Source organism: Acipenser ruthenus, chromosome 7 (genome assembly GCF_902713425.1).
Source record: "Acipenser ruthenus chromosome 7, fAciRut3.2 maternal haplotype, whole genome shotgun sequence".
NCBI classification, from domain to species: domain Eukaryota; kingdom Metazoa; phylum Chordata; class Actinopteri; order Acipenseriformes; family Acipenseridae; genus Acipenser; species Acipenser ruthenus.
In genome coordinates, this window is record NC_081195.1 from 19,091,209 (window position 1) to 19,112,896 (window position 21,688).

General features: G+C 37.2%; 1 protein-coding gene and 1 long non-coding RNA gene across 8 annotated transcripts in view; both read left to right on the forward strand.

Annotated features, from left to right (window-relative positions):
* The first annotated feature begins 18 nt into the window (after positions 1-18).
* Positions 19-8,946, forward strand: LOC131737452 (uncharacterized). Its single transcript, XR_009329062.1, has 3 exons — positions 19-290; positions 6,665-6,738; positions 8,370-8,946. It is a non-coding gene; the product is annotated as an uncharacterized LOC131737452 (long non-coding RNA).
* A 2,798-nt stretch (positions 8,947-11,744) lies between these two features.
* Positions 11,745-21,688, forward strand: part of LOC117415737 (cell division cycle and apoptosis regulator protein 1-like) — a 37,621-nt gene continuing 27,677 nt past the window's right edge. Inside the window, exons 1-9 of one of the 7 annotated variants that reach the window (XM_034026466.2) lie at positions 11,749-12,015; positions 12,671-12,826; positions 14,364-14,542; positions 16,101-16,172; positions 16,419-16,451; positions 16,968-17,161; positions 17,465-17,591; positions 17,703-17,895; positions 21,051-21,195. In XM_034026466.2, coding sequence (XP_033882357.2) covers positions 12,724-12,826; positions 14,364-14,542; positions 16,101-16,172; positions 16,419-16,451; positions 16,968-17,161; positions 17,465-17,591; positions 17,703-17,895; positions 21,051-21,195 — 1,046 coding nt within the window. In that variant the 5' untranslated portion in view covers positions 11,749-12,015; positions 12,671-12,723. Of the gene's footprint in view, positions 12,016-12,670; positions 12,827-14,363; positions 14,543-16,100; positions 16,173-16,418; positions 16,452-16,967; positions 17,162-17,464; positions 17,896-21,050; positions 21,196-21,688 lie in introns of all 7 variants that reach the window. The other 6 variants (XM_034026467.2, XM_034026463.2, XM_034026464.2 and 3 more) reach the window with 6 other exon arrangements.

Genomic DNA, 21,688 nt, shown 5'->3' on the forward strand with positions numbered 1-21,688 from the left:
ACTGGATTTAAACTTGTTTCCATTAGGCTGAGGCCTAGAACAAAGAAGTAGGACCTGGCTGAAGTTTTAAAAATGTAGGTGACAAAAATAATCCAAACCAATACTTCAAGTGAAAGCAGGACTCGACTACACAGTTAGACATTAAGTGGGGATTGACTTCAGACAGAGGGTGGGAGACACTTCTATACACAGAGAGTGATGAGGGTATGAAGTGGGCAGCCTCAGGATCCTTTAAGACCCAACTTGAAGTTTTGAGATCAATCAGCTACTTGGAACCGGACAAGCTGTTCGTAAGTGTTCTTATCTTTAAAACATATTTTTGTTTTATTTAAAGAACTCAACTTGACTATGATAAATACAATAATGTTCATTATGGTAATTGTTTATTTATTAGTTTTAAAAATGTTTAGTAAAATGAGACCAAGAGTGAGTTTTTGGAACATTATTAAATGGAGATGCAAGAGTCTGTTCGATGTATTTGAACATGCAAATAATTTGGTAATGCATTTAGTTTTTATTGATGTCTAAGTTATATTTATTTGCACAAGAAACAAAGGTCATTTTGCTGTTTTAAGTTTACCGTTTCAATTTAAAATGGAAAGTTAAACTGTAAGTAGACAGAGACCTCAGTGTGGTAACATTAGTAAATAACACGAGCTATGGTGAATTACAAACTTAAAGCATGTTCCTGTGTTTTGGATACAGCAACGTAGTGCATCCTCCTGTCTTTTTCCATCAGTTTGCCATTTTCCCCAACATTACTGTGATCTCAAGCTGTATACAAATTTGTCAGCTGGGGCCATTAAAATATGTGCCACGTATGGTCACTTCTCATTGGTCAGTTTCCCTAGTTAAGGTGTGTGCAGCTCCAGGATTGGATCAACATTACGTAGTAAAATCCTCGTAGTAAAACACCATTTCATGATCCGGCTCTAGTGGTCATGGATCCGATCCCATTTTTATTCCCATTGACTTCTATACTGACGAGTGATTATACCAGGGATGGCCAAACTTCCTGACCCTACAAGCCGCAAACCAAAATCTTCATATTGGCGAGAGCCGCACGACACATACTGTAAAATGTGTTTGCAAGCAATTGTTTTAAACATTTTTTTTAATTCTCTCCAACGGAATTTTGCATTACTCTGTAGTGGTATCTCTTGACACTAGATGGCAGCAAAGCACACAAGAACAAGGGAGAACATTGGAGAGCCTAACAGTTTTTGTGTAATTTTTCAATTTTAATATAAAAAGAAAAACTACAGTGTTTCCATTGTTTCCATTTTTACTATATGAATTACGACTTTAATATAAAATATATTCAGTTATTATGAAACAAAATACGATAACTGTCCTGAAATAATTGCTTTTTTTTTTTTAAAATAAGCTTTTTGTTTTGTATGACTGCTAAGTGTATTAAATACTTTTGAGAGCTTTGTGGATGACAAATGCAGTACAGTACCTGCTCATGACGAGACGTAAGATACATAAATAAAATAATTTTAGACCTGCAATATAACATTTAAACATGCATTCTTCAGTCTAGTGTAAACACTGCAATGTTATAAAAAGATTAACATACTACTCACTGTAACACTGCTAGTTGCTGCTGGACACCTTGTGGGTCTCCATCCTGGACGTGAGCTGCTTGAAGTCGGGCTGATATGTTGTCAGGGCGGTACGGAGGGGTTCTGTGAGGTGCTGGTCAGTAAGGACAGAACAGTGTTTCCACAACTCGATTGTAGACTCTGATTTACGCACCATCTTTAGACCCTCGTCCTCCTGGAGTTCCAGTAGTTCCATTTCCACAGCAGATGTATTTATTTGTCACCAAAGGTTTGGGGATCAGACAACCGTCGTCGATCACATCAACCATGAATGGATTCACTAGAAAGGCAAAGCAGGGTTTCAACTTCTGCAAGTCTTCAAATCTGCAACAAAAGTCATCCAGCAGACCTTGCAATTTGCTGTTATATTCCTCAAGTTTCTGCTCTTCTACTTTGGTTTCAGGGCATATTTTTTCCATATTGTTGAGCCGAGGAAAGTGGTTGAAGTCTCTCGACTTTAAGTCCCTCTGAAGAAGCTTCAGCTTGTTCTGGAAACTGAAGACTGTCTGAGTAAGGTCAGAAATTAACTTACCCTAGGGGCTCCCAAGTGGTGCATCCGGTAAAGATGCTCCGCGTGGAGTGCAGGATGCGCCCTATAGCCTGGAGGTTGCTGGTTCGAGTCCAGGCTATTCCACTGCCGACAGTGGACTGGAGCTCCCAGGGGGCGGCGCACAATTGGCCAAGCGCATATAATAAACCCATTCACGAAAATGTCAACAGTGTTTGTATACCGTCAAAAATCGCTGTGAGAAAGAAGTATTAGTAATAATACTGAATTCAGATTCCAATTTAAATTCAAATACATACAATTTTTCCACTGAATCAGATGTCAGCGAGTGTGTCAGTGAAGACATAAGCAAAGAATATTTATCATCAACATCAAGTGACAGCTAAGCTCTGTGCGTTGCTCCACGCTTCAGGAGTATCATACACTGAAGCATTAGAATCTCCCACTCCCTCCGCCCCCACCTCCTGTTTACCCGGATATGATTTATTCATGTCGCTCTCTTTCTCTCATCCTTTTTTTTGTTAGGACGTGTCGTTGTGGTTGTTCCACCCCATTTATTTACGATCAAAATGATTTGTCTGTATTTCGTCAGTATTCATTACATACATACAAGCATATAGCTTTCAGCTTGTTTGTACGCTGTACTCATATCAAGCGCATGCAGAAGACAGAAAAAAAAACTCACTCCCGTAGGACCAGCAGTGCATTTTAGAACTCACTACTCAAAGGGTCAATATGAAACTCTACTTTCCAAATTCATCGCATGAAGTCATTTTTTGGCCGGATTCAAGAGGGCCTCGAAACAGTATCTTTTCGGAAAAAAATAAAAAGCTTACATCCTAATTTTTTATAACTAAGCTCTCATTATTTTCTTAATATAAAGAGGTACATACTCCTGTCTTTCTTAAAGCACCTTCTGTTGGTTATCATTCAGGGTTGACAAATCCCGCTTTTAAAAGCCAACAGCAAAACCCTGCCTTGAGGTGCCAAAGAATAAGCCTTATCTTTTGAAGGTCTAATGCCCTTACAGAATTCTACTGTGCGTCTGAGACAGACTTTTAATTCTTTCACTTTTAAACTCTACAGTTTCCCTGTAAATAAATACCTCTGTTTATTACTGAGGTAAAACTTAAATAAATGCAACACTATGTTTTTTTTAGTTTTAAATGTAATTTTGTCCAACAGTTGCTTTTTCTTTTGTAATACAAAAGCCTCTGTATTATTGGCTCACAAACATTAGTGTCGCTACCTTCCTGACAAGAACTGATACTGTAGACAACTTTTCTAATTTAAATGAAATGCTTGCTTTGGCTGCCAAGTTTTCATTAATTTCTATAATAGAATGAAGAGAATGGACATTACACCATAATACACTCTTATTCGGTACCAAAAGGTATTTCGTTAGTTAATTTTGCTCATTATAGAAAGACCTTGGATTCAAAACTGTTGACGACCAGCGAGTCTTGCTTCAACTGTCAAAATCTATTTTTAACTATGCCTAGCACTGCTCTGCTACAAGCAGGTAAAGGCGAGGTCACCAATTTAATTATATTTTCTTCAGTACTGTATACATAAAGTTACTAAAGTCCAGTTTACACTTTATTGTCTTATATTCAAACTTAACAGTTCTTCTGTTATAATAAAACATTTACACTTATAGTCTGTTTGAATTATTATAGAATACCTGTGTTTAGCTTAAAGACTCAAGCTTACTTCTTTTCTAAATAAGAAACTTGACTATGAATACACTCTCAAGCAAAGTAGATACTCGGTTCCTTTCTTCAGTTTTTACTTGTTACAATAAAACTCAAATAGATATAGCTTTTTTAGTTTTAAACATTGTTGTCTAGAAAGGGTTACTTTTTCTTTTTGTTAATTTGCAATACCTAGCCTCTGTGTTTAGTTCCCCGAAAACTATGACTTAATTTTCAAGCTAAAAAAAACCAGATGCCTGCTTCTGCCAGGTTAACACAGGCTTCCTCGCACGATAGTGCTTATTAATTTAAAGATAGAGGAGGCCCTATTTTTAAGTCTGACCAGCTTCCAAGAGTTTATATGCATGCTAATAACAACGGCACACAGACAAAGCTTTTTTTTCTAACATTAACACTTGTTCAGTTTTCTTAGTTCAAATCCTTGTAACCTGTTCATAATTTGCTGCAATATTGTTTATGCTGGTTTTATATTCTTTAAACACAGTACAATTATTACAATATTCTGGCAGTGTCGGTTAGTACTGAACTTCTTTTTTAACTGTAGTATGTTCTTTCAACAATAATTATTGTATTTGTATAACAGTTTAACTTTAAATGATTTTATAGAATATATTTCTAATTCAGATCAATATAGCAGTCTCTTTTATAAATTGCAATTTTATTTTACTTCATTGTTATACACAAAAGGCAAGAGGTTAATTTTTAATTAGGCACCTGCTTGGCAGCAAATGTAACCTTGAATATTAAAACTTAGGACTGCTATACATGCATTTTCATGCATTTACTTAAGGTTATTATATTAGGTTTCTTATTTTGAAAATCTCAGTTTTCTTATTTATTTAAATACTTTTATTTTTTCTTACTATAGTAGAACCACAAACCTATTTTAGTTCAATTGTTCCTGGCATATTAACTGTGCTCCAGAGTTCTGTTCTGTGCCATTCTGTTCTCGCTGGATCACAATGTTTTAAGGCTCTGTGTCTGATTAAAAAATATGCTTTTGGCTGATAAGGGAGGTTTGGAACTTTCAGCAGGTTGGCCTGACATTACACATTCACTAATAACATTTGTCTTCTGTTATACTAGAATAAACAGGAATATAGGATCCTACAATATTCTCATAGACTAATACAGAGTACATTATAACATTTTTTTCTGAATAGTGTGTTTTAACAATTTGTTTAATATTTCTGCTGACTTTATATTCTTTAAAATACATTACAGTCATTACAATATTTGTTGCCGTTTAACAAATGTTCAATTTGTATCCTAAAGATCAGTCTGCATTCAGTAGCTGTGACAGTCTTGGGTCAGTTACTGCTCACAGGTGTGGGTGATGGTCTTTAAAAGCCTGATACGTGCAAAAAACTTAAATCTTGTTAGCTGGGCTCATCACATTCCCATCATCAGTGGGAAAACTTCAAATAAATGAAGCTGTTTCTATCAAAGAGCCATCCATCTCTGCCGCATACACCTTTCACTTAAAAAAGGTGCTTGCACCTTGTGCAAGGGAAGATGGGTTTTAGGGTCACTCGTGACAACACAGAAGAAGGAGACGTCGTCGGATTTATCTTCAAGATCAAGCTCTTTGATGACATTTTTGAACTGTTTGTGAGTCTTCCCGTTCGTCACGATGAAATTGACAATGTGCAGGATCGTCGTCATGACATTTTCATATTTGAAATATTTGCCCGTGAGCGGTTCACAATGTATGATGCATTCCCAACATTGCCGGAGCTCTGTCTGTTGCAACACTGACAAGTTTGTCCAGGGGTACACCAGCATTCTCCAGTGCGCTATCCAGTGCGTTCTTAATGCCAACATCGTGGGTTGTTTCTTCCAAAGTCCAGCATTTCTTCTTTCACATTCATATCGGCTGAAACATAGCGAGCAAATATTGCTAGTTGTGGTTTGTCTTGGATGTCTGTAGACTCGTAAAGTGCTAAGCTGAACACCAGCTTGGTTTTTTAACCATTTTGCATCTTCGTTGCAACATCAGCACTGATCTCGAAGATGCACCTCTCCGTAGTGTGCCTTGAAGATGGAATCGGGCTTACTAGTCATTGAAGTTTCTTGATATCTGGATTCAAAATTGTCACCACTTTTGCAATGGTCTTTTTTAACAAATTCTCTATCTGAATAAGGACACTTGGCACGAGCGATATTCGATGCCACAACAAAACTGGCTTCATTCATTACATCCGCTTCTTTACTTAATGCTGAAAAGAGCATCTGCTGACTGCTGAGACATGCTTTTAAAGAGGCCAGCTCGTTTCTCCTCAAGTCTGATCCAGAAGGATATTCAAATGAAATTTTTTGGTGGTTTGTTTCATAATGACGTTTCAGGTTGCTCGCCTTGTAATGTGTAAGCGATTTTTTGCAGAGGAGACGAGGTTTACCTCTGTTTTCTGCGAAAGCAAACTCTTCCTCCCATTCTGGCTAAAGCCTCGGTTTTCATCCTCATACTTTCGCTTATTACTCGTGGAGGGTTTACTAAATGCCATTGTCTCCACGAAACAAATAAGCACTTAATTCAAAATTATAAAACTTATTGTACTTTGTGGCAGAGTGGATGCTGCGGTGACATCACGGATCAGGAAACACAAACCAATCCCCATCAGGGATTATATCCCTCTAGCTCAACAGTATTTAGAATGCATGGAATCTTTCGATTTAAGTGTATATATATATACAAACAAACAGAAAACAAACAAAAATTATATATATATATATATATATATATATATATATATATATATATATATATATATATATATATATATATTAGTATTAGTGTTTGTGTTTGTGTTTGTTTTGTTTTGTGTTTGTTTCAGACCATTACGGAGGTGATGAAGAGGATGATGAAATAGTTAGCAACGATTAAAGAACTACTGGACACAAAAATTAGGTAATACCAATACATTATCGAGACCAGTGATACTCAATTACATTCTCTGGCGGGCCAGATAAGAAAATTTCCAAACCTTGGGGGTGCCACAGGGTGCTTAAGATGTGTGTAGTGGTGGGGGGTTGTTTAAATGGTCATGAAAATCTGACTATCCAATCAGACTTTACATACAGTAACAAAATGTTGCAACACTGCACTGCAGTTTTTTTCATGTATTTCTATAATACAACCAAACTGTTTCTCATTTTAAAACATACAGCAGCCCCACTCAACTTCCCAAGACTTTCTACAATAAACTGGAGACAAACATCTGGTGTTTTGGAAGATTAAAGAAAAAAATGTTATTGCTTTGACAACAGGTCAAACGTAACAGGTTAATCAATCATATAACTTAATACAATACCTAAGCTAAAGTACATTACTAACATATTTAAGTTAAATTAATTCAAAACTACTTTCACTTTCCTGTTCCAATCACATGCTGCACAAAATCTTACACAATTAAAGCAATTTCCAATACTATTTATCCTAAAATAATATGTAAAACTGTAATATTCCAGAATAGGTTGTGAAGGCTTTACTTTGCGCCACTGAATTAACTATAAAGTAGAGGATCTCAAACTTAAAATGATACACTTTTCATGTGTGTATTTCAAGCAGAAACAGTACAGATATCGCTTTTTTTCTTTATTTTTTTTACCCCTGCTATTGTAGTTTCTTCGCAATAAACAAAGTGGCAAATGACACATTTTCATGAAGTAATAACATTACTGGGGTTTACTTTTTTTTTTAAAGCTGTGCATGCAAGTGAAAACTGTCAAATGTAACTTAAATAAACTTAAATTCTGGTGGTTAAACTCCCTTTTATCAGAACTAAAGCTGTAAATCTACACTGAAAATATTTGTTTTAAACCTTTTGTGTTAATGGTTGTATATATACAGTATTTTAAAAAACTATAGACTTTCATTTAGTAAAACAAATATTCAGCTGCCGAAGCCTCGTATCTGAGACCATTTCAAGTAGTGACGTCATATTTGCAAGGTTATAGAGGGCAGCAGTGTGGAGTAGTGGTTAGGGCTTTGGACTCTTGACCGGAGGGTTGTGGGTTCAATCCCAGGATGGGGGACACTGCTGTTGTACCCTTGAGCAAGGTACTTTACCTAGATTGCTCCAGTAAAAACCCAACTGTATAAATGGGTAATTGTATGTAAAAATAATGTATAATGTGATATCTGTATAATGTGAAATAATGTATAATGTGATATCTTGTAACAATTGTAAGTCGCCCTGGATAAGGGCGTCTGCTAAGAAATAAATAATAATAATAATAAATAGAAATACTGTGTGCTAAATGTATTAGTGACCATAACACTGACTTCAGACTTACTATGTTTGCCATATTAAGTTAATGTGACTGAAGTTTCTGAGGTATAGAGACAGAATACTTTGAGTTGTCCATCTTGGCTGGGGATCCCACAGAGAGTGTCGCATTGGCGATTGTCTTACTGGTGGATTTGGAGGACACCCACTGACCTTCAGTTCTCCTGAGCTGTTGTGGGGAGATGCTATGTTAAGGGAACACAGAGAATCAGGAGTCCACTAAACAATTTTTTTTTTTTTTTTTGTACAGGTGCAAGATGAGGTGAATGAAATTAACCTGCAAGTGTATTTAGATCTTGAAAAAAACTAAAGGACCAGTAGAAATATATTTCACCCATGAGCAATACATCTCCCTTTTACCTGATGACAATATAGATACTAGGTATAATGTGTGGCCTTTATTTTATTAAAGAACAGGTGTAACTTATCTATAGCATTTGTGAGTGTCTGTTGCTGTTTTTTCTGTCACCAGACCTTGGTTTTAATGTATTTCATTCTACTGTTAATTTAAAAAAGCATTTGTAACAGTTCTCAACTTGCCCTTCTTGACTCAAACAAATATAACCTTACGGCAGCATTTCTACCAGTCAGAGCCTTCAAAGAAATATGTTGCCTGGTGTCAGAGATGTATTTTGTATTTAGAAAGGTCAAAATATAATTGAACATATCAAAACATTTATATCAAAAATTTATATTGTCTGTAATAGTCTGTCTACTTGACTAAGGGTTCATTTGACCAACTGGCACCCAGCCAGGATAAGCCGCATTATCCCAAGCGGTTATTAGGTTGATCAAATCAACCTCTTAGTTTCTTAAGTTTTACCATATTAAATATATGCCAACTTAACTGTGTGTATTAAAAAAAACATACATTGTGTGTAATATATATGTGCACAATAAATCATTCAAACAATTGCAGTTTTTTGCGTACTTTCTAAATGAAATGCCCACATTAAAACTAAACAAAAAAGGGGTAATCCGTTCCTGCATTTGCGTTGTCACACTTGATCCAGCTTTCCAATGAAACTTGGTAAGGGCATGCTTTGCCATATATCTATAAGTATGCCACAAACACACACATATATTATATATATATATATATATATATATATATATATATATATATATATATATATATATATATATATATATACACACACATACATACTGTACAGTAGCTAAAGGACATGGTGCTTTGCTTTTTCAGTGTTGTTTTTTACAGCTGTGGTACGGAATATCTGTATGCGTATATTATGAGCATACTTGCCTTGGCTAACAGGAAATGGATTGTAACCACGCCAACCAATTATCTAAAAACTTACAGAACCTTGCTTGTTGTTGCTTAACCTTAAACCATTCTTTCAAGAGCTTGGTATTATGCTGCAAACCATGGACTGTCTGTCAATTGAATCAGTAAATTGTTGACTTGTGTGCTTTTTCAGATAACTGATTAAGTTATATGTTTGTAGGTAATTTTTCCCTGTGATATCCCAACATTGTAAAAATGGAATTGCTAAATACTTGTTAGAGCCAGTACTCTATTACCTGTTTTCTAAATTAATTTGCATTGTGCAGAGTCTAAAAATAAGGACAGGGATTTAACAGGGCACTGAAATGTTATTTCTTTAGTGTTGCCCCTTTTTTAGCTTTTAAAACCCTAAACATATTTTAAAATCATCTATATCGGGGGTTTCCAATCCTGGTCCTAGAGGGGCGGTGTCCTTCCTGGTTTTTGTTCCAACTGTACCATAATTACTTAATTGGATGAATCAAGTGCTTATTAGAAGCTTAATTGGTCCAATTAAGTAATTAGGGTACAGCTGGAACAAAAATAGGAGGGACACCAGCCCTCCAGGACCAGGATTGGAGACCCCAGATCTATATGTATTGATCATTGAAACATAAGTTACCTATGGTAAATTAAAGACAGAGTCTTCGTATACCGAGATCCTGATCTAAATGTACTTATTGGTCTTCTCTCCATGTCCAACACACACTCATTGTGAAGCACCTGCTGGCAGATCACGGGTCAAGTGATGGTGAAATGTACCAGTGTTACACACTTATTTATGATATATAACAGCTGAAGAGCCGGTTCATAAAAACTCATTGGTTACCCTTATTTTCCACGTTTTTTTGGTTTTTTTTTTCCCCGTAAGAAGAAACAAAAATGTAAATGGTGCACTACCAAGCTGAAGTTGCTTTGATATTGGACATTCACAGTACAGCATATAATACTACAATTACAGTGCCGGCTTCAACGGCTCCTACCCAAAAAAAATAAATGCAGGAATGGTTTGTCATTTACAAGGTATACGCTTTGTACCTTGCTAAACAAAATAAGGAACAAATTGCCATGGTACAATTAACCTTTTAGCCTCTGGGTGGCACACAATGATAGCACACAGCTCAGCTCCAACACAACACCTCCTTTATATAAACCTCCTTTATAGTCTCCATCAATCAATCAATCAATCAATCAGCACTAATGAGGTAGACCAGCTGCACACCCTCAGCACCTGTGTATTTTGTTTTAAGTAGTGTTGAAGGTAGGGCTTACCATTAAAAATAAGTCCATCACAGTATTAACACATTCTTATAAACCTTACACGTTCCTTTGATTAACATTAAACTCTTAACATATCTAGATACTCACCTGCATTTTCTTGAAGGTTTTGCAATGCATGTCACGTTATACAATAAATACTTATGACAAATGTTTTTTCAGACTTAAACAAGTACGTATTAATTTAATGATTTTTTTTATTTCATGAAACTTTTGTTTTGACATTTTTTTTTCAAACTTAAATAATAAATAAATAAATAAACTATAGAAAGCATACTGTAATTGACTTTTAAAATGGAATGGACGTTCGGGAATCGAACAATGCCGGTTTATTAATTCTATTTGCCACCTTTGAAAAGGCAGCCCTCAGATCTAGCAAATGCGGTTCCTTCCAAGGCTCAACTAGCTGGTTTGCAAATTAGAATAAAGCACCAGACGTGCACTTGTATTCAACTTGGATTTTTTAAATGTATTTTTGTTTACGATGTAAGTCGCCCTGGATAAGGGCGTCTGCTAAGAAAGAAAGAAAGAAAGAAAGAAAGAAAGAAATAATAATAATAATAATAATAATAATAATAATAATAATAATAATAATAATAATTACACACAAGCTCACTAAACAACACTCTACTTCATAGAACACTGGCTGCCAGTCCGCGCTTCTATTATAAAATACATTTCTGACCCTCCTTCCCAGCAACACCACGTGCTGAAACTTGTTTCATTGAACAAATGTGGATTTGAAATGTGAACGAAGTCCTGCGTTTAGTTTTTTCGGTAGGAGCAGTTGAAGTTGGCACTGTAATTGTAGTCTTATACAATTATACAGTATGGAGTATATCACTGTGAGCCACACAGAGGCTAAAGTGTTAATTGCACCCTGGCAATTTACCTTGCATAGCCTGTAAATGACAAACCATTCCTGCATTTAGTTTTTTTGGGTAGGAGCGGTTGAAGCTGGCACTGTAATTGTAGTACGACGGACTGCTAATGCCCAATACCAACAACTTCATCCTGGTTGTTGCACTCTAAAACGCTTACCCAGTGCTTCTGTACCATCTACTCTGACCCAATGGCGCCCTTTCTCGAGTCAGTGACGACGTTGCACTCCTCAAGCAGGGAGAGTTATCTCCTTGCAGAATTCTCGAGTTACCTTGCAAGTCGTACAATTTAATTCAAATTATGGTATTATTTTAGAACTGAGGGGCAGTGAGATGACCAATGCGACTGCGCAACAGTATACTAGTGCGCATGCGCTGTGTTGATTTGTATCCGCAAAGAACTGCATCGATCCTAAACCGGTGCAGCGTGAATGTACACAGAGGACGGGGTAAGCAACAAAAGAGTTTTAAAATGTATAACATTAAAGTAAAAACACAAAGGTTGCAATAGAATTGTTGTAAGCGATTGCTTCATTTGTATATTTTAAAACGCATGATTTTGCATTTTATGTGCGAGTAGATCATTTCTATCGTTATCCAAGTGCAGTTTGTATGACACATACAGGCCCAAAAACCATTCTGTTTGCATACGCTGGGAAACAAAACATCATTGCCGTGGTGAGCTTGCTGAGCATCTCCCAGGACACCCATTAAGTCTTATTTTCTAAGATTTACAGACAAACATTGTTTGTAATAGATTTAGGGCAGAAATGTGTATATTATGACGAAAACGTTTAGTTCTGCGAAACTAATATTTGTATTGCACCGTATAACTTTTAGTTGTTGAGCAAAGTGTGTACCAAGCGCAGACGACAATGCGTAGGCTGTCAAAAATAGTGTTTTTGTGATGGTTTTAAATATCTTGTATGTAAATTAATAATATTTAAAATATAGCACACGTTAGTGTTTGGTGTTCATCATGGCTTGTGTATATTATTTGTACTTATTGCATGTCTTTTATTTTTTATGTTAAAAATTAAAATGTGTGACTTGTTCCGTTGACCCCTGATTTACTGGGCATTATGTGGTTCTTGTACATTTCAGCAGGTTTTAGCACAACTTGAAGGGTTATTTAGACAAACCGGGGCCTGTCCATTATGGCTCAGTTTGGGGGACAGAAGAATCCGCCGTGGGCTGCTCAGTTTGCAGGCTCGGCAGTCTCCCAGCAGGGTCAGTCTCTTGACATGAACAGCCTGCACTGTGAGTAGACTACTGTTTTTTTGTTTTGTTCTGTTTTTAAATGACATATAAAAAAACAAAGTTTTCAACCAGAAATATTTCTTTTACATATTTAAGAGGATTGTTGCCCTATTCGTCCATGTTGAGAACCAACTTTCTGTTGGTGCTCACTGTAAATTGTAACTTACATTAATTTTGCTTGAGCTGTAACGCTGGGTTGATGATGTTACTGCAAGTAATTGCAACATTAACCTGATTCTGCCTGTAACTGAAGTAGTGAGTCAGTTTTACTTGTAAAAGTTAAATATGTCAGGTGTAACAATTCACCATGTATCAATTTAATAGTGATGTGTTCTTTACATGATAGTTTGTATCATGCTCAATGACCAAAAGCACAACATAGTTTATTGTAGTTCACCAGGAGATTATTGAATGAACAGTGAGTGTTTTTATATATTAATACATAAACTTACTAACTTGTTTAATGTTTGTCTTTTAACAAAATAGTCTGTCATTAAATTACCATTTGATGTTATTCTGCATCACACAAGTGGCTCATCAGGACCATCGCATGTATCCTGATACATATCGTATCACAACCTGCATGTCATGAGGTGTATCGTAAGCCCCTTTCACACTGGCACTCCTACCCGGGTCACAATCCTGCGTGGTGTGAAACCACGTATCTGGTTCCACCTCAGGATGTGGGTTGACATGCTTTGACCCGGCTTGACCGAGACACGAGACAAAATGCTTGATAGCCGTTGATGAGCCGACTTAATAACAAACAGCCACACCTGTGGTGAAAGTTTCACTTCCGCAAGGAATGTTTCTGTTTAGCCATATTTTGGTTGCTTGAGACACAGCATGAGCCAGATTGCAGCAGGGATGTAGAAACATTTGCTCTAATCGGCATTTGGGCCGACGGTTCAGTCCAGCTGCTTCCAGGGCATTGTTTACTTGCATCCGTCAACAAGGTCAACCCTGCTTTCTCAAAAGCAGCGTGAATCACATACCCGACCCGTGTGACACCGTGTCCTGCCCGGGTAGGTTCTGACCCAGATAGATCATGCTAGTGTGAAAGGGGCTGTATTGTGACATGAGTATATCATTGCACCCCAAATAAGTACCACAGAAAATCTTTGTTAAATGCATTTCAGTAATGAATGTTGCATCTCCTTTTTTTTTTAAATTAGTTTTGGTAACAGTGAGCAAGAGAGCTGATTGTAGAGGGCAGATAGGTGTTTGACTGAAGGTATGCTGTGTTCAAAGCTGCACAAATTACTGATGCTTCTCAAAGGAAAATGTCAAAAGCAGGGACTCTGTTTTCCATTGCGTGAGAGCTGATAGGCTTCCCTTGAGGAATGTCCCTCCAGAACAATTTAAGTAATACTGTAGGCAGGCTCTCCATTTTGTATCGGTGCAACCTATGGTGGCTAATGTGGCAGGTGTTCCTGTTTGTCAAACCCTTGTAGTGTATGTATCTGCCTTTGATCTATTTACACTAGTAAGTAATCATCTTTGTGTAGATTTTATAACTGGTGTTGTTTCCTGGTAGCATTAGGGGTTCAGCCGCCCTCTCTGCTTGGAGCCTCCCCAGCAATGTACTCCCAGCAGTCTGCCATGGCAGCAGCCAGCCTCAACTCCCAGTCTGCTGCAGCAAACTACCAGCTGTCCCAACAAACAGCTGCCCTGCAGCAGCAAGCTGCCGCTGCAGCTGCCGCAGCCCTGCAACAGGTGAGCCATTCCAAGCAAAATATGATCTTCATATCTTACCCTATGGCAGTCACAGAACTGGGGTAACTGTTTTGAAGTGTTGTTCATTGTTTAATACATTTTGTAGATTGTATTAAATAACTTTAAAGATGCTTTCTAATGTAAGAATGAAAACAAGACAGAGTTGATCAAATTCTTAGTCGAGTACTACAAGAAGAAAGTAAGAGAAGTTGGTTCTCTATAGTGATAACTAAGTCTGAAAATATTTGACTTCTAACATCTTCTGGAGTAGAGCAGCTACCATGACAACAGGGTCATACCCCATTTCTCAACCAATCCTGGAGTTGTTTCTTGTTCTTCTAGCATATGCAAACCAAATGAGGAATGGTTGAGGAAAAATGTCAAGTGTGCACCAGTCCCCCAGTGTATCACAGTGTTAACACCTCATTCAATGTGGGCAAAGTAAAATCTGTGGATAAGGTTGATGATATTAATTGATAAATATGCAGAATTTTAAAGTGTACAGTCAGTGCCGCTTTATTGGGACGCCTCAGGAGAAGGAAAAATATCCCGGATAAGCAGCTGTCCCAATTAAACGAGAGGGTAGTTGAGATGACCGTAGTCACACTTTTTTGATTCTTAATGAAAAGAAAAATAATGAAATCATGTCCTATTATGATTAAATGTTAAATACATCATTTAAAATACGAGTCAAAAGTTTGTTTTTTTTATTCATAAACAAAATTAATCGCTGTTATTTTATTTCTACATGAAATGAAAGAATGAAATCGTATCTTATCACAAGGTGAGGCACCTGTGATGCTGACATGGCAAATTTCTTTGCAACAGCAGCCTGAGTATCCACAGGAGACTCCTACTTTGAGTTCAACGTGGTTTACGCAATTTATGCAAGTAACAGCACAGTCACGTACTCCCTGTACTCTGCTACACAACCTGTCTTCGATCATGATTTGAAAATACTGCATCCCGATTAAAAAAAGGATATTGCTGCTCTAGAAAGAGTGCAAAGAAGAGGAACCAGAATTATCCTGGGTTTAAAAGGCATGTCGTATGCAGACAGGCTAAAAGAATTGAATCTATTCAGTCTTGAATAAAGAAGACTACGCGGTGATCTGATTCAAAAAGTTATAGACAATGTCGACCCAGGGGACTTTTTTGACCTGAAAAAAGAAACAAGGACCAGGGGTCACAAATGGAGATTAGATAAAAGGGCATTCAGAACAGAAAATAGGAGGCTCTTTTTTACACAGAGAATTGAGGGTCTGGAACCAACTCCCCAGTAATGTTGTTGAAGCTAACACGCTGGGATCCTTCAAGAAGCTGCTTGATGAGATTCTGGGATCAATAAGCTACTAACAACCATACGAGCAAGATGGGCTGAATGGCCTCCTCTCGTTTGTAAACTTTCTTATGTTCTTAAAGTGACGTCCTAATTAAACGACATAAATAGCATTATAATTCAACTATAAAAATATATTGGGCAAAGTTAACAGATGCAAACATTTTATTGATGCTTGCTGTTTTACAGTTGAATCCATGTATCATTTGTTTATTGCAGCAGTATCAGCAACAACAGCAGCAGCAACAGCAGCCGCCGCCACAGCAGACCATGTACAGCGTCCAACAGCAGGTATGTCTAACACTTCAAGGCCTGGTTTGTATAATTTTGCCTTCATGTGAATTGTAAATTATTTTGAGTAGCTTCAAATTCCCTTATTTAGGGTCGCTTCAAATGATGTAAAATATATTGTATATAACATTTAAATTTCGTGATCCTTTGTTATTTTGCTGTATGGTCTTGAATTTGTGAAGAACCCTTATACACTATACATGTACCATGAACATGGCCTAACTGATGATTGTATTTTTAATTTAGTTACAGCCGCCCCATCAAGCCTTGCTTTCTCAGGTAATGTTTCACTCCCAAGTTCCTCTTTTTTTTAATACATTATTGGTGTAATGATTTTTTAGAAATGTATAACCTGAAATACAATAGTTTAGTTTAATACCAAGGTCAGAAACTTACACTTGTCCTGCAGTCACTCCTGGCTTTAAGAGCTCCCTCTGCTTAGGTATATTATTAAAATGACCAGGTGTCAGGACTATTGGCCATCAGTCACGTACTTGTGTATCAGGAGTTATTCATCCAGCTATAGAGGAGAAACCATCTGTTAACAGGAGCCTGATTGCTCAAACTTCTGGGTCCTGATCATATAAAAAATAGTTATTTGAGTGTAGTTCTAGGTTCAGGACTAGTGGGGATTTCTAGCCCTTAGTCAACATTTGTTTTGCAAGGCTGATATGATGTAATGACTGTGTTTTGATTCGACAGTGTTATGAAACATCTTGTTCAAGGATTGCTCTTTTTTCAATGCATGTACTGTGTATTCAGAAATGTCTAACTGGCTAGTTCAAAATTTTGCAGCCATCTGTCGCCTTGCCTACCAGCCTTAGCCTCACTAACCCCCAGCAAACAGCACAGATCACTGTCTCCTACCCAGCACCGAGGTCAAGCCAGCAGCAAACCCAGCCACAGAAACAGCGAGTGTTTACTGGGGTAGTTACCAAGCTGCACGACACATTTGGATTTGTAGATGAAGATGTCTTCTTCCAGATAAGGTTTGTTTAACCCATTTTGGCCCAATGTGAAAACAAAGGGGTAAACCCAGCTCACCATGGCTTTATCCCAGAATGTAAAATTAAAGTGTAATACATTGTCTCTGTGAATCTGCGAGCATAACATTTTGGTATCTTTTAAAAACCTTTGTTTTTCTTTAACTGGATGCAGAAGTATAATTTCTAGCTTATTTGCAAAATATGACAAGATCAGAAGATGTGCATTATCAAAAATTGAAGATTTTTAGGAAAGGGTTCTTTTTGCTTTGGGGTAAAACTAAGTGTTGACCCCTTATTTTTTTCTAGTGCCGTTAAAGGCAAGACACCACAAGTAGGAGACCGGGTGCTGGTAGAAGCTGCATATAACCCAAATATGCCGTTCAAATGGAATGCACAGAGGATACAGACCCTGCCTCATATGTCTCCACAAATGGCAAGTATAATTTCTGGTGTCGTCAACTTCTTTCTAATCTTTAGTAGTGTCGTAGATAATCGCTATTTTTGTTGTTGTTTTTCCAGTTGTTACAATGTATTCTATTTACAGAACCAGCCACAAGGTCCACCTCTGCTTAAGGCCAACCCTGCTATGATGCAGTCCCTTCCTCCACCGCCTTCCTTCAGCCTCCAGGCCCAGGCTCCGCCCCCCTGTCTATTACAGGCTCAGTTATCGGCTGCCTCCCTGGCCCCTCTGCTGCAGAACCCACCACAGCCTCTTCTGCCCCAGCCACCTCAGAAAGGTAAGGATCTCTTCACTTGATCCTTACACAATATTGTTTCATTAGCACACTGTTCTAACCATCTGATAAGTCAGTCCAGTAGTAAACCGAAATGTATCCATTTTCAAAAAAATACAAAAGACATGGGGTAGAGCATTTAATTCCCAATTAACCATCACAATCAAACCAATATCTTGGTATTCCTGGAATACATTTTCCAATTTGATATTAATAAGCAGAAGTACCAATGCAGAACAACTGGAAAGCATGGTTCAACATTGCCAGACTTGCCAGTCACACTTTCAGAAACTCTTTTGTGTTAACATGAAGAACAAACCTCCCATCCAACTGTTCTGCATTGGTAGTAAATGTATAAAATAAGGTACTGCACTTGAGAGAAGTCTTGCACATCAGTCTTCTGGCTATTTTTTTGAAGAGGGGATGATTATATACTCTACAATAACTACATTCTTGGTAAGCAAGTGGGATTGCAAATGTCCCATCCCCAGTCACCCTAAATTAGATGGGCCAGATATAAATACATACTTGTGTTAGGGTTGGAACAATAATCAATTGTGATACTATCGATAATTTTATTGCGTTGCCCAATATGATACGCTTGTGTGTATCAGTAACTCTGCATTGAAGCAGTAAGCTACACTGCACTGCCTGCGTGAGGCGTAACGTGATCTGTGCGCACTGTGTAGTGGGAATTTGTAACTGAGTTGGCGATGGCAACTGCAGAAAACCCTGAACCAGCTGAAAAGATTATAAAAAAGTGTCCAGTGTAGGGAGTTTTTTTCTTTTTTTTTTTGGAGACAATACCATGCAAAGGGAATGCCACTAATCTCTTCACCCATCTAAAGATCACCATCCAGATTCATATTCATGTGTTTCTGCGAGACCAGAATATGACAGAGGCAGAGGAAAATCTAAGTCTGAGCAGAGAAGTTGATCCGTTAACATAACATTAACAGAGTTTCTGAAACGTAAATCAAAATCTAGCAAGGATCACCCGAAACATCATGAAATTACAAATGCCATTGCTTGTTTTATGTGCAAGGATATGTAGCCATAAGTTGATAATGTAAGTTTGTATGTAATTATAGATTTTAAACTGTATGCCGGCTTAACTTTACATCATGGCTTAATTTTTATCCTAAATTTTGTACTGGCAAAGCATGATTGGTTTTCTAACAAACAATTATTGGTACTTGTAAAATAAAAGTATGTAGCTCACTGTAAATTGCTGTAGAAAAGTGGACCTTTTGCCTATATCATTTTGATAGTTTTTTACTATTTTTATGTAACAGGATGTTTGGCTGACAGTATCAAGACCAATTCCAAGCAGTAATTGTAGTTCGGCAGCAGAGAGCGTATTTATTTGATTTACAATTAAATGAAAATAAAAAAGACTAACCCGTGTTTCAGGGCACTGACTTACTTTATTTCCCTGACTAACCAATTGTTTGGCTAAACCAAACACAATAAAAAATTAACAAAGTTCAAAAACAAAGAATCCAAAGTTAAAGAAATATGAAAACGAAGAACATTTCCAGTTTTTATTCTTCACATAGAAGAGCAAGAGCAGGTAAGTTCTGCTATTCCAATATTGTCTTTACATTGCTTTAGTCTTTGCAACCGTTTATAATAATCTTTGTTTCTCTGTCAACAGGATTTTGCAGGCAAGTAATTTTTTTCTGTGTAGGATTTGGCGGTTCCTGCTGGCTGATTCCGGTATTGCGTCTCCACCTTGCTTTGTCCAGCAGTGACAATAAACTCTTCCTTTTAAAATCTTGTATGTGCAGTCTTTTTTGTTTCTTTCTTTTACACACTGTTCGTGATTTTTAATTCTCTTGTCGGCACACAGCTCACCACACACAACAAGAGTCCCATAAGATAAAATAAACGTTATGTTTGGTGTGGTCACACAGACTACTTAATATAAAATCCTCTGGAGTACAGAGAGTCCCTCTAATCTCAACACATTTTAAGAAGTAAGCTGGGTCAGACACACAGTCGCAGGTAATTTGTACTCAAAATGTCCATCAGTTAATTCAGGTTCCAAAGAGGGTTTGTTTATTTTCCTCTTGCATTAGACTGTCAAGTAGAAAGTACCTCACACAGCTTTGTACTTCCTTTGGTTTCTGAATTGGATCTCCGTATCCACACAGGGTTCAGCACACAGCTTTACCAATGCAGCAAGTCTCCATAGACACACTCGCATAACTCGTTTACTCCTCTCATACACCCTCCCCTCCGCTGACTATCCTTCTCTTCCTTTTGAAACTGGCTTTTCCCTCTGCTGGAAACAAGCTGAATGTGTTTACATGACTCATGGGAAGTGTAGTCTAGTCAATGCTACTTGTATGCAATACGTGTGTTTACATTTTAAAACTTTTAAACCATTGTGTTTTACGTTTATTTCAGTGTACATACTAACACATCACAGAAAAAAAAACAAAAAAAACATGGCAAACGTTTAATATTAGCCTAAACTTACTTTTTTTCTGTAATCTCTAATTAGATAATTATCAAAAATAGAAACACTTTTAGCTTCCCAGTATCGTTACCGTCTAAACTTAAGGCTGTTCAGTGGATGTGGATTGATAGTGACCCCTCAAAGTAATCTACTGTGCTTGGTGTGCAACAGCTGATATTTTTAAATTGCAATTTAGAATTTGTATAAACTGGAAAGCATTTTTTTGAAACACTGTTTTTTAATCGGTAGCCTACATTTTGAAATCTAAAAAGCTACCGCACATTTGGTTGTATTATTTTTGCTTTCTTGTAACAAACCATTGTTTCCTAGCTTTTATTAAGAGTACTTGTCTTTGAAAACTAGTTTCATTTCTTCTACTCGGTGACTTGTAGAAGCAGTTTTCATGTTGCTGAAGTATATATAGCTTTAAATTTGATCAATTCCAAGACATTTTATTTATTCAGCGGATAACCTAATTATCGTGATAATTTTCAGCTGATAATCAATAACTGAAAATGTAAATATTGTCCAAACCCAACGTGTGTAGCCAGCAAAGTAGGGCACTATTCATGGAAAGCAGATGTCTGTCATTGTGCTTATATTAAGAGTTATCTTAAGAGTATATTAGTATCTGTTGCAGTAGGAGAAGCATAATATATTTAACTTCTGTGTAACTCCAGTGTGTTTTTTGTAGATTGTGTCTTTTCAGGAGGCCTGCTCCAGCCTCCTGTGCGAATGATGCCTCAGCCCCAGCCAGCACGGAGGTTAGACCCAGTACCAAGGTTTCCAGTTCGAAATGACAGAGTCGATCTAATGGTCAACAGGAAGGACGACAGAAGGTGTGTCTGTTTGGCAATATAGTGTTCTGATGAACACATTATTGATGCTTTTAAAATAGCACCAAGCCTGTTATATTCTTGTACTAATAATAGCAAGGACACCATTTTTGAAGACCGACATATCTGAATCTTTCCTAGTCATCCTCTGAGATGGAGGAGTCCTCTTTTATTACTTGACATCTCCCAGGCAATGACTTCTGCTTTGAAAATGGCTGCCTGTATGCTATGGATGATTCGAGATCAGGCAGTAAAGTTTTTGTTAGTCTTTTCACAGGCAGTCATTCACATTCCTGTTTGTGTACTTGGGCAGTAACGTCTTTTGTTGGTGACTTTTATTCCACGCATCAGTATACTCAAGTTTAAGACGTAGGCCTGTTTTAGGAATTCAAAGATTGATTAAAATGTGTTCATCCACTTTGCTTGATAACAGGATTCAATAATAATGTCTACAGTTGTACAGTTGATTAAATATTTGTTTAAACTAGATGCTGTA